We start from the raw sequence: 13,509 nt of genomic DNA, 5'->3' as shown, positions 1-13,509 counted from the left end.
GGGGGCATCCTATTTATGAATAAGGACAATGGATTGTTCTGATATATCTTGGGGTACATACCCCCAGAATATTTCACCTAGCAGGCAAGCTGACATCATGTTTGTCTCATGAATGGAAGGACCTGGCTGTAAAATGCTAGGACTTTGGGATGAGCATTACTCTAAGACACAAAAGTATATAGTTATCATTCGAATCTCTATATTTTGTTAAGTAAACTTTACTTGTTTTCACTACAGAATTATCTAAGTCCTGTGTGTGTAAAACAGAGCAGTGATCAAAGATGTAACTGGTAAGTTGGGTTGTACTATTCCCCTGGGAGCTGCAAATCTGTAAATATTATGACTGTCCAGTGGATCAGGGGCTGGATACTCAAGAGAGACATTTGGAGGCTGCCTATTGCTAACTTGTAAAGGGGCAGTGGGGTCTCTGTAGGCCTAGATGGAAGTGCTTGTGTTGCCTGTGGCTGATGGGAGTTGGGGAACTGACACCCAGCAGGCAGAAACAAGGCTTCCTCATGCTAAGGGTAGGTGCTGGGTACCCCCCAGGAAGCGTCACAGAAAGGAACACAAGCCAAAATAGGGAAAGAGCAAGTTTAAAATGATATTTAGATAAATTAGATGTATTCAAGTTGGCAGGACTGGATGAAATTTATCCTAGAGTACTTAAGGAACTAGCTGAAGCAATCATCTTCGAGAACTCATGGAAGCTGGGTGAGATCCCAGAGAACTTGAGAAGGGCAAACATCATACCTACCTATCTTTAAAAGGGGGAACAAAGAGGACTCTGGGAATTATTGAGCAGTCTGCAGAACTTCAATACCTTGATATTTTTTTTAGTAGCTTTCAATCAATCAATTTGTAAGCACCTAAAGCAGGAGTTCTCAAACTGGGGGTCGGGACCCCTCCAAGGGTCGTGAGGTTATTACATGGGGGGGGGGGTCACCAGCTGCCAACCTCCACCCCAAACCCCGCTTTGCCGCCAGCATTTATTATGGTGTTAAATATATAAAAAAGTGTTTTTAATTTATGGGGGGGGGGTTGCATTCAAAGATTTGCTATGTGAAAGGGGTAACCAGTAAAAAAGTTTGAGAGCCTCTGACCTAGAGGATAATACAGTTATAAGATCTGCCTAGAAAAAATCATGCCAAACCAACCTAATTAACTATTTAGCAGATTACTGGCCTAATGGATGGGGGAGGGAAATGTGGTTTAGACCAAATAACTAAGATGGGTGCACAACTGGTTGAAAGTCCATACTCAGAGTAATTATCAATAGTTCACTATAAAACTAGAAGCATCTAGTGGAGTCCCACAGGGCCAGTCCTAGGTCTGATACTATTCAATATTTTAATTAATGGATTTAGATAATGCAATGAAGTGTATGGTTATAAAATGTAGTAATGACACCAAGCTCGGAGGGATTGCTAGCACTTTGGCAGACAGGACCAGAATTCAAAACAACCTTGACAAATTAGAGAAATGGTCTGAAATCAACAAAATAAAATTCAATAAAGGCAAGTGCAGAGTACTTCACGTGGGAAGTAAAAAAAAAAAAAATCAAATGCATAATTACAAAATGAGGAATAACTGACTAGGTGGTAGTACTGTTTAAAAGGATTTGAGATTATAGTGGATCACAAATTGAATACAAGTCAACAGTCTGATACAGTTGGGAAAAACACTAATATTCTTCAGTTTATTAACAGGAATGTCATATGTAAGACACAAGAGAAAATTGTCCTGCTCTACTTGGCACTGGTGAGGCCTCAGCTGGATTACTGTGCCCAATTTTGGGCTCCACACCTTAGGAAATACGATGGCCTCTAGAGGACAGCAACAAAAATGATTAAAAAGTTTAGAAAACATGATCGATGAAGAAAGAAAAAAATTAGGCATGTTTAATCTTGAGAAAAGCCGACTGAGGGGGACTTTCAAAGGGCTATTATAAAGAGGATGGATCAATTGTTCTCTATGTCCACTGAAGGTAGGACAAGAAGTAATGGGCTTAATCTGCAGCTAGAGAAATTTAGGTTAGGGGAGGTTCTGGAATCTCCATCAGAGGGATTTTAAGAATAGATTGTCCAAACACCTGTCAGGGATGGCCTAGGGTTTACTTGGTCCTGCCTAAGCACAATGGGCTGCACTTGATAACCTCTCAAGGTCTACTCCAGCCCTACATTTCTATGATCATTAAAGCATTAGAATCCTTTCATATTCCACCAAACTGCTGACAATATCCTTTGTAATAAGAGATTTATGCCCTACTACGGATATAACGCACAATTCTTTACTGAAATTATGCATACTGGAGCCTAAAGGTACACATAACAGCTCTTCTCTCGGAGGGTGCAAAACACAGATTTCCTCATATAATCACAATTCTGTCAAACACCTCAAAGTAATCCACAAATGTCCTTGTATCAAACACACTTTTACCAAGCAGGCCCAACTAATGCCGCCATCATTTACTGTTGGTACTCCTAACACACTGACTGCACCTATAGAGTATGCAAATAAATCCCGTTGGCTACTGCCAGCTCAGGGGACCAGAGGAAAGGTGGTGTGGGCAACCTCTCCCCCCACCCACGTTTTGTGCTTTAATGATGTTAGATGGAATCCTGTGGGTGAAAGTGAATGAGATGTAAAAGGCGGTGAAGGACTTGCACGTTTCAGCAACTCTGGAGTCATTGCTAACACCAGTTCAGCTACACCATTGGTTACAGCATTGAGAGCTCTACTTTAGACCAGAAGCTGGTCTTTTAAACATTGGGTCATCTACATTTGCTTGAAGCAATTGTAGTCAACAGGATGCTTAAAACTACAGCATCTTGTCCACACTAGGGCTCCTTCAACATTGCTACCATCAATGAAGCTGACCCCAGTGTTGGCAACAATAAGAAATTTTTGCAAAAATTTCCCTAATGCATGAGGCTTAAGAATAAGTGCCTCTTCCATATTTCAAAACATCTCCTTTAGAAATAAAGTCTAAAATATTAGATTGATCTCCCTTCTCATGGGTGATGCTCACCACAACATGAGCCATGACCCAACCCTCTTCCCACCCCCACATCAAAACTGAATGTATGATCATTAGCACATAAATAGTTCAGAAACAAATTTGCAATTGATGAAAGTTCAGATCATTTGGAACATTTTCTGCACTAGCAAATTATTTTTCAAATTTCAAGTTTATTTTACTTTTGTATTTTATCCCTTTAAAGAGATTAATCATGTGAATTATATTAGTTTAAAGGGGTAACACATCAGCTTGAAGTGTGATCAGCCTCAAAAGGCAAGTTACGTTGTTTCAGGTACTTCATCTACCCAAGTCCTGCAAGTTTTTGTGGTTTTTCAAACATATTTGAGGGGGGAAAAGACTAGGGTTTTGTTTTGTTTTAAATAAAAAAGTGTCCTCTTTCCCAGTTGCTGTATGAAAGGGTCACAAATATGCAGAGACCACAGTGAAACCAACTATCATGTAGTGCTCTCAAACGCACGGGTAAACAATTAGAAGAATTGAGAAAAAAAATATTTTCTGTGTTCGTAATCTTAGATGTTATTATAACAATGGTAGATAAAGGATTTCACATGTAATTATAATTACGTGACTATGTACCTTAATGCTAACATTCTGTGGGCAGGCATTGTAACGATGTAGCTTTTAAAAAGACACACATGTCCACTTGGAAAAGCTAGGATACACTATACATGTTTTACTCTACCAAAAGAGCGTTAATATCATGCAAAAAATGGACTTAACGGACTTACTGTGCCCGGCCTGTTGTAAAGGAGTTTGTGTAGATTTCTGAGTTCATCGGTTTTCTTCTTACTCAAAAAAAACTGTATCCTTTCAATTTCGCAAAGTTTTTGTCCCTTTCCTGAAAGAGTTAAAGCAAGTTATGTTGCGTCTCTCATTCATGTTCTTCAAAATTACACATTTGTTTATAACTTGTAGTATCTGTTTTAAATATAGCAAGTGTTTAAAACTGAAATATTTTTGAGGTAGAGGAGGAAAGTTATTTTACTACTAGACCAAAAACTTCAGATGGCAGATGACTGCCTGTTTACCGTGTCCATCATAATTAAATAAATAACTTGCTAGCCATCTTTATATTATTCCTTTGTTACCCAATGCTCTGTGTCCAAATAGAGGTTACACACACTTGCACATTTATTCCTAGCAGCTCTTGCATTCACAACTGGTGTCTATATATCATGTGCCTGCCTGAGATCAGGTAAAAATGTACTTTGTCCAAGTATTTCAACATTGTTGATGGACAGTTACACAAACCTCTCCACATTTGTAATTTTAATAGCCACTCTTTCCGTAAAAAGAAATCAACACCCTATTTTAAGATTTATGGTGGCTCAGTTATCTTATCTAGTATTCATAATTTAGTCAACTTAAGAAATTTCACTATTCACTACTAGTTAGAACAATTATAGTTCTGAAATAAGTGAACAAACTTGCCTGGTGCAATTGTAAAAGGTTCCCTTTGTAACGAGGATACCTGCATGGTCAATCTCTCTACTTTTTTCTTCTCTCTCTTCCCTTCAACAATGAGACTCTTTTCTGCAAAAAACAGTTTCCCTTAAGTATAACATTTCACAAATAGTGAGACAAACACTGCAACTGCACTGCTATCATATGGAGAGAAGGGGGAGAATTTCAATATATCTCAAGGTATCAGCTATAGTATCCTAACATGCAGTAGAAGTACCTAATTAACTTAAGAGACATTGTACAAAATTTTAGTGTAAAATGCTAGTCTGAACTAACAAGAAGAGCCCCAAATAACATCTTATAATTTACGTAACCAAGAGACTTACAGAACTGATTTACAACTAACTGGAGCCACACCTGCTGAAAACTGAGCTGAACTATACATACAAATATGATAAAAGTAGGTTTGGATATAATCTCTATACAAGCCTATTGATGAGATCTTATTTTAATTAAGTTGTAGCATCCCAGCCACACCCCAGGACTTAGACTCCATCTTGTACAGTAATTCCTCACTTAATGTCAACCCGATTAACCTTGTTACGTTGCTGATCAATTAGAGAACATGCTCGTTAAAAGTTGAGCAATGATCCCTTATAACGCTGTTTGGCAGCTGCCTGCTTTGTCCACTGCTTGCAGAAAGAGCAGCTCATTGGAGCTAGCTGGTGGGACCTGGGAACCAGGGTGGGCCAGCAGCCCCCCTAAGTTCCCTGTGCGGCAACCGCCCAGCAGGTTATTAATTGCCCGGCAGTTCAGGTGTCCCTCCCCCCACTGCCGTGTGCTGCTCCTGCCCTCTGCTTTGGAGCTGCTCCCGGGAGCCTCCTGCTTGCTGTGCAGGGGGTGGAGGAAGGAGGGGTGCTAATGTCAGGGTGTCCCCCTCCCCTGTACCCCTTCTCCACAGAGCAGGAAGGGATGGACACGACAAGGCTCAGGACGGAGGGAGCTTGCTGGCAGCAGCTGCTGCTGCTGTCTCAACTTGCTGATCTATTTAAAAAGGCAGTGTACTTAGAGTGGGGTCAGAGTACTTAAAGGAGCAATGTGCGGGTCTCTGTCCCACACACTGTGTGTGTGTCTCCTCCCTCCATTCGTGCTGCCTTTTAAAGTGTGAGGCTACATTAACAACAATGTGTTAACCCTTGAGGGCTCAGCCGACTACTAGATCATTTAGCAGGAAGGCATTCCCTGGGAAATATCCCACCCTCTGACTCCACCACCTCAAACAAGGTTCACAATCATCATTGTTGTGTACAGTATTAAATTGTTTCTTTAAAAAACTTATACTGTGAGTATATATTAGTCTTTTGTCTGGCAAAAAAAAGTTTCCCTGGAACCTAACCCCCCCCCCCCCCCCCCATTTACATTAATTCTTATGGAGAAATTGGATTCACTTAACATCATTTTGCTTAAAGCAGCATTTTTCAGGAACATAACTACAATGTTAAGTGAGGAGTTACTGTACATCCTCTTGGGATGTGGAGCCCTATAGCGCAAGACCCCATAGAACCAGTGCTGACCTTTCCAAGTCTCTCCCCAAAGGTCCACACATAATGGGCACTACAGTTTACAGTTGAACTGTTCAGAGATCACATGATAGTCAAAGCAAGGAATTCATAGGCAAAGGAAATTAACAATATACACTTTGTTCATAGATTTATGGATAAACAACAAGTATCTGAATGGAAATCCTTCCCTCTAGTGTCCTCACCACTCCCAAGTCTTTTGGGGTTTTTGGTCAGTGTCCTCAAGGGGGTCCAGCACCATTCTCTCTTCTGGCAATGGTGTCTCCCCTGCTTAGAAAGCCTCTCTCAAAGCCTACCTGAAACAGCTTTTACTTTCTCATGCAGTGATTTTCCATTATCCAGCCCTTGAGTAGAACTTACACATTCAACCCTGCGTGGGCTGCTGGTTTAACAGTTAGTCTCTGCTGGTAGTCTCCATTGTCCTGCCAGTGTAATGCCATTGAATAGTTAATAGCCAGTGATGACTCTCTCATTCAGGGTCAAACTCAGAGGTACCACGCACGCTCTGCCTAACACAAGAGGACTGATGCAGTCCCACATGACAGTTACATTATACAGTGAAGCACATAATCAAGCTGACACTCAAAATGAAGGCTGAAATATAACATGGTATTCACAAAATCGGACTGGAGACCCACAGAACCTCCAAACTGTCAGATTTCAGATGCCAGCATAGTCTGACACGTTTATGTCATTTCAGTTACTGCTCCTGCTGTTAATTCCCCATGCTAATTTATGATTCTGCAACATACTGAAGAACTATTCCACTTAGAATTATCAGTCCTTGTAGAAGGCGTCTAAGATGCAAAGAGGATATAAGCTAACTCCTCAGAGACCTCGTGCTTACAGAGTTCCACCTTGTCAGGAAACAAGAAGTGAGGTAAAATGCTCTTCAGTTTGGGATGGAGTGAGGTGCCCTGGTTCTGAAAGATTATCTGAGGCTAGATTTCCAGTCTGACTGTATCAATATTGGCCATTTACAACAGAGTTGAGGACCACACCGGTCCAGAGCAGTGTGAAACTATTAGGATTGAGCCTTAGTCAATACCTATCATACCGTAGGCAGTAATGGTGGGTAGACACAGATGAACTTTCCTTCTCGGCAGATGAAGAAGGCATCCCCTATTAATGTGGTCTTCTCTTGACAACAAAGAAGTAGCTTTTTGTTCAGGTGAGCTGCTCCTTATAGCTTCCACTGGATTCCCAGAATAGAAACTACTTGTAAAGCTCTATCATGGAAAGACTCATTCTGTCTTCAACTGTAATCTCCCCCTCTGCCAAGTACATAACAACCAGGAATTTCTTATCCCTGGACTGCCCACCACAATAACATCCATTACATGGATACAATGTAAGAGTCCATGTGATGCTTGCTTCCACTGCAACAACAGGGTCCACTGAGGCTCCTCTCATGTGGGGATGTGCCACAGGTATTACAAATACAGTTAGTCACATTAAAAAAGGAAATTGTTTCCTAAAATTAAGTTCTAGGGAAGCTTAATAAAATAAACTTAGATTTTCATATGTTAGACATTAGGAAATATCTGCACATAGAGCCATGCCCCCTTTTTCATTCCCAAAGCTATTCTACTTTGTTACATTTCACTCATCCTTGAACACTGACTACTCCAAAGAATTATTGCTGAATATAATCTGATACTTTGACCCCTAATTCAGCCCTTTCTTTGCATGTATACCTACCTTTTTCTTCCTCCTCCTCCTCCTCCTCCTCTTCCTCATCACTTTCTTCAACTTTGTTTTCAGTTTCAGGTTCTCTCTCATCTGTTTGTTCAGCAGACATTGTATCTTCTTTTGAGGAAGACATAGTGAGTGAATCTGTGGAACACAAGGGAATTGTCATAGCTATTACAACATCTAAGAAAAATTCTTGAATCTATATAGGCATGGCAGAACTCAGATTTTTTTTTTATATAATTTTGATGGATAATATTGGGTTTTAAGCTTTATTTTAAACATTTTCAGTTGTAGAAAATTATGGAGGGTCAGAATTATGTAATGACAAATTCAAAAAGTTAAAGCTTTGTAACCATTAAAATACAAACTGTCAACATTATGTCAAAATATACACAGTAAATATCCTTAAATCAAACTCTAGTACATTTTCAAGCAACATTTTTCTTACTTTGCCTATCTGTAAATTTATTATTGATGGAAATATTTTTTCATCCCTGTGTGTTTGTACTGTGCAACTGATGTTTACTGACATTTACCAATAAAAACCTAATTTGTCCAAGTCTAAATGTATCTACCAGACATCTTTGTTGGATAAAAGTCCTGTCACAATATTACTGGGATGTTTGAGTACTTTAGACTGACTATTTGATGCTATAAACACAAATTCAAGTAACCTAAAGAGGAATATGAACAATTTTTCACATCCTCCTAATGCAAGTCTGGTCATTTTTTGTGACTCTGCAAATACCCCACTAAAGAACAGCTCATTTTAAAGTAAAAGTTTTAGTTATAACAAATGGCAATGTTATCAAATCCTTCCAGACATGAAGGTCTCAGTCTGCATCCTGAACTATACAGCCATACCTACTGAAAGCAATAACATTGCATTAACATAGCTTAAAGCTGCTGACAAAATATCAAGAGTTAGAAAATACAAATGCTTAAAAAACCCACAATCTTCATTATGCCACACTTCAGATAGGGAATATTTACTTCTGCTTTTGGTTAAACATGAATATTGACCTACATTTATGTTGTCATATAGTAAGTACACACTCACATAATGTACGAACAAAAAACAACTTAGAGGAGTACATGCTGTTTTTGGAACAATGATAACTGGGTGAAATTCTAGGTTGCATGTGTTATATACAAAAGATCAGATGAGATGATCTAGTCTGATCCTTCTGGAGATAAAAATCTATGGAACATCAATCACGTATTAGTGCAGAGATGGCCAACCTGAGCCTGAAAAGGAGCCACAATTTACCAGTGTACATTACCAAAGAGCCACAGTAATACGTCAACAGCCCCCCATTAGCTCCCCCACCCACCGGCAGCCAATTAGCATCTCCCCATCCCTCCTGTTTCCTGGCATGCAGGAGGCGGGGGGGGGGAGTAGCCAGGGCACGGCAGGGTCAGGGAGGGAAGGGGTAGAGAGGGAGTAGGGCCTGAGGCAGAGCCAGGGGTTGAGCAGTGAGCACCCCTCGGCACATTGGAAAGTTGGCGCCTGTAGCTCCAGCCCTGGAATCAGTGCCTGAGCTTTTAAAGTGAGGACAAACTTGGGGGTACAGTAGTCTGGAAAGGTTGAGAACCATTGGTACTCAGGGATGTTGTGGCCTGCGATTTCAGGAGAGGAAGGGAAGTAGGAGGAGAGAAGGGTTTTCACACAGTTTGCCAAACGAGATGCCTAATGAGCAAATCGAGAAGTAACTTTTCAATCATTTGTGCTGTTACTCCAATACTAAACAGAAAAAAAAATCGAACTTGGCCCTGGAGGAACCCCTCAGGGCATTTGCAACTGTTCAGTTTGTTCACACAACTCAAAAGTAGCAGCAATTTTAAAGACGTAGCCAAGCCTCCCCTTTGTAATAAGCAAGTCACTGAAGGTTACGTTGCTTAACCGACGGGACCCAGCTTTGGACAGCGCCCCGTGTCTGGGGATGGAGAATGACCTCCACGAACTGACAAGGCGGGGGCGGCGTTGCAGCGAGTGCGCGGCGCAGCCGGACTGATGCCCCTGGCTCACGGGGATGCATCCGCTCGGCAGGGCGGGACAGGAGTGGACGGGAGGGCTCCGGGCACCCGGACGCTGCAGGGAAGCGCAGGTCGCCCCGCGCTGTGGCTGGGGAAGCAGCGACCCCGAGCGGGCGTGGGCCGGGCCAGGACTGGGGCCCCCAGGAAACCCTTCAGACGGGAAACACAACCCGCCGCGGGGAGAAGTGAGAGCGGCCAGGCCCGGCCCGGGGAGCCGGAGGATGGAGACCCTGGAGCGGGGGAAGGGCCCGGCTCCTCTCCCCGCGGGGCCTGGCTCCCGCGCAGGCCTGGCCGGGCTAGGTCCCTGCAGGGCCGGACAGTCGGAGTGACTCCGCCCACGCTAGGGATCCGGGGCTCCCACAGGCCTCTCGCCCCTGCGCCCTGTGATCCTAGCGGCCGCGGTCCCTTGTCGGAGCCGCGATTCACCCACCTCGGCTCGGCGCTGCCTGGCGGGGTCCGGCTCCTCTCGCCCGTGTGGGCGGCGGCTGGAGGCGACAGTTCACTATTACCGGGATGGGGGCGGGGACAGGCGCGCGCTTTACGTCTCGCGCTCACACTGTCCCCGGGCCGGAATCAACAAGGTTTTCAAAATGGCGGGTTCTCGGTAGGGGGGAAGGAAGCGGGAAGGCGGCAGCCAATCAGCGCCCAGAACCCAAGTCGCGCCTGGAGGGAGTGAAGCGAACGAAAGGCGAGCGCGCGCAGGTGGGCGGGGCGATGGCCGTTCGTGAGCGCGCGGGCGCCTGCCGCTTGCTGTAGAGGGGGGGCGGGAGCAGCGCAGCGTGTCTGATGCTTCCCCCCCATTAACATCCGGGGGGATTTGTCACTAGCTTAATGGAAGCAATGAAATTGTGACTGTCTGTGTAGAGCCTGTGGAGATTCTCAGCGAAAGGAATGGTGTGGGTGCTCAGTACGAGGAGGGTGTATCAAGGGTGCACACTTCCCCCTCTAATGGTTACTCACTCTAATACTCCGATCCAGGACTTGTGAGGTGGGGCAATATTTTCATCCCCCTTTTAAGTCTGGATAAACCCGGACATAGAAAGAGGTAGTGCTTTTCCTAAGATCCCGCAGCCAGTCAGTGCAGAGCCGGGAACAGAAGCTGCGCTCACAGTCCTATACGTTAGCCACAAATCCAGCCTTTCTTTACTGGTATCTGTAGTTTTCAAACTGTTTTCTTTCCTCTCTCTCTTTCCCAATCTCTTTTGTCTTTACATTCCACTTGCTTGTTTCCCCTCTTTTCAACTGGCCTTTTTTCCTACAATGATTCTGTTTCCTATCCACCATGGTTGCTTCCTTGTGTGCTGCTACTCAAAGCCAAGTCATATTTTATCTCCTAGTTTCTTCCCTAAATGTGCTGTATTGTTGGCTCAAGTGACCAGGCAACATGTGCAGTATCCTGGGGGTGGGACCTACTTCATGTCAGCCCTCTTGACATGAGGTAGGTGCTTTGCGCTCTTGCACCTTTCTCTGTCTCCCTCCTTCTTATAAGAGGGAGACAGAGAAAGGTGCAAGAGCAAAGCACCTACCTCATGTCCAGAGGGCTGTGGGGAAGAAGTGCTCCACAGCAACCAGAGGGAAAGACCTGGCTCTACCTGTAGCCAGGGGTAGGATCAAGCTCCTTAAGAAGGAATAAGTAGCCTGGACAGGACAGTGAAAGTGCTACTCCTGAGGGCATTCTGTGACAAAAAAATAAAAATTCTGCGCACATTATAAAATTCTGCAAGATTATGCAAATTTTATTTGTCAAATAAATGTGAAGGCTCCAGCATGGCTTTGGGGAGCACAGAGCACTGGCTGCACAGAGGTGGGAGATCACTGTGCAGCTCCCCCTCTCTTCCCCAGGGCATGGACCCAGCAAAAAGGTTGCACCCAACCCTGACAGAGTGCAAGGACTGGGCCTGCCCCAGAAACACCCCAGTGCCCTGCCCCCCTGTGCCAGGTACATCAGGTGTGGGTAGGCAGGCTCAGCAAGACAGGATCCAAGTGTGGAGGGGCTTAGTGTGTGGGGAATCCAGGTGTGGGTTGAGAGGGTTCTCTGTGGGGCAATGTGGGTGTGGGCAGCTCAGTGGGGGATGCACAGGGGCTTGAGAGGTTCTGGGTGCAGCCGTAATGGGACTCTGCAGGGGGGTCCAGGTGAAGGTAGTGGGGGGTCTGAGTACAGCTTAGCTCCCTATACAGTGATCCCTCCCCCTGCAGCCGAGGAGCGATGTGTGCAGGAAGCGCTGGGATGGGGTGGGGAAAGTTTGCAGAGCTTCCTACAGCCTGGGGAGAAATCTGGAGGTGGGTCTGACCCAGCCCCAGATGCCATGCTGGGGAAGAGAAAGTCCTGTCTTCCCTAGCCCCAGGGCTAGCAGCTGAGCCCGGTGCAAGGTAGGAGCCACCAGCCATGTCTTCCCCAGTCCTGCCCCCGCCCCACAGTTATTTACCTCTCTGCTGGCTGTCCTGGGTACCTGAAACATACTGCTGGGAAGGGCTGCATGACCCTTTTTGTGGCTTCCCTTTGCTTCCCTGTCAGAAAGTCATTTTTCCGCGGGAAAACAAAGAAATCTGCAGGGGGGGGGGGGGGAAACACATAAATTGTGCGCATGTGCAGTGGTGCAGAATTCCCCCAGGAGTAAAGTGCTAATGAGTGTCAAAGCAAACTGACATTTGTGCTTGCTTAGGGTTAGAAGGAAGTTGGCTTTCCATTGCCGTGCTCCAACAGGGCAGACTGCTGAGACCCACAGGATCTTAATGAGCTGTTGAGGCCAAATTACTAGGGGAGCAGGAATGTATAGCATTAAGTTAAACTATTTCTATGTTAATAAACCAGATCCCCAAAGGGGTGTTATTGACTCACATGAGAGTGTGGATGCAGTTATTGGGAAGACCAGAATAGGAAAACTGAGGAAGGAGTTGTGACAGATATTGCAACCCATGAAGCATCTTTGGGGGGCCATCATGTTACATTTATAAATAAGACAGTAAGAAAGTTGTGATTGTTGTTAATCTGAAAGTTGTGGCCAGTCTGTTAAAGTTGCGCTTGGGTTGAAGGTGCATATTGGCAGCTGGAGGGACAGGTTGCAGAGGATGGTGCAGGACCTAAACTCTTGTTTTGTAACTGAATAGATGTCAAGTTGGTAGCAGGTCCTTTACCCTCCCACAGGGGCTACATAATCCTGGCCAAACCTTCAACACTCAAGGCAGAATGTGAGCCCCAACACCCCTGAACCCTAGAGGCAGCCCCAGCTCAGAGACTGGAGAGGGCTGGCACTACCTTGGTTCCCCTATCCCAGTCCCACACTGTATGGGATGCATAAGCCACAGGTTGTGCCCAGCCCCACTCACTGGGGCCTCCCTGAACCTGTGCACTAGCACAGCCAGACAGCCGCAAAAGATGAAGTCCTCAAAGTTGCACAGGAGCCACGGCTCTTCAGTGGCCCAGCCCACACAATCTGAAGGAGATGGAATTGCACCTGGGCAGAGGCAGTAGCAGATTTGCCATGGCACCACTGGGCCCACATTCCAGGGGGGCAGAAGCTTGGTGCTCCTGGCACTGAGGCTCCTGCTGCAGTAGTGCAGCCAAACTCCCCCACCCCTGCCTCCTCTCACAGCTTGCTCTGTTCCCGCCCTCCCCCTCCCTGCTGCTGATCAGCTGTTTGCCAGCAGGAGGGGTAGGCCACAGCATGCTCACCTGGGGAGAGGAGGCAGAGAAGGGGTGGGAGCTTGGGGAGGAGGGGGTGGAATGAGGATACCTACTCTGACTGCAGAGCT

The 13,509-nt window shown here is 45.1% G+C and overlaps 1 protein-coding gene across 1 annotated transcript in view; it reads right to left on the bottom strand.

The window, feature by feature from the left end:
- Positions 1–10,364, bottom strand: part of DEK (DEK proto-oncogene) — a 34,040-nt gene extending 23,676 nt beyond the window's left edge. Inside the window, exons 1-4 of the mRNA XM_054018353.1 lie at positions 10,187–10,364; positions 7,726–7,860; positions 4,472–4,573; positions 3,769–3,878 (exon numbers count right to left, since the gene is read on the bottom strand). Coding sequence (XP_053874328.1) covers positions 3,769–3,878; positions 4,472–4,573; positions 7,726–7,849 — 336 coding nt within the window. The 5' untranslated portion in view covers positions 7,850–7,860; positions 10,187–10,364. The remainder of the gene's footprint in view (positions 1–3,768; positions 3,879–4,471; positions 4,574–7,725; positions 7,861–10,186) is intronic.
- Positions 10,365–13,509: the final 3,145 nt, after the last annotated feature.

Source organism: Malaclemys terrapin, chromosome 2, assembly GCF_027887155.1.
Source record: "Malaclemys terrapin pileata isolate rMalTer1 chromosome 2, rMalTer1.hap1, whole genome shotgun sequence".
Classification (NCBI taxonomy): Eukaryota; Metazoa; Chordata; order Testudines; family Emydidae; genus Malaclemys; species Malaclemys terrapin.
This window is presented reverse-complemented; position numbering and strand designations above follow the sequence as displayed.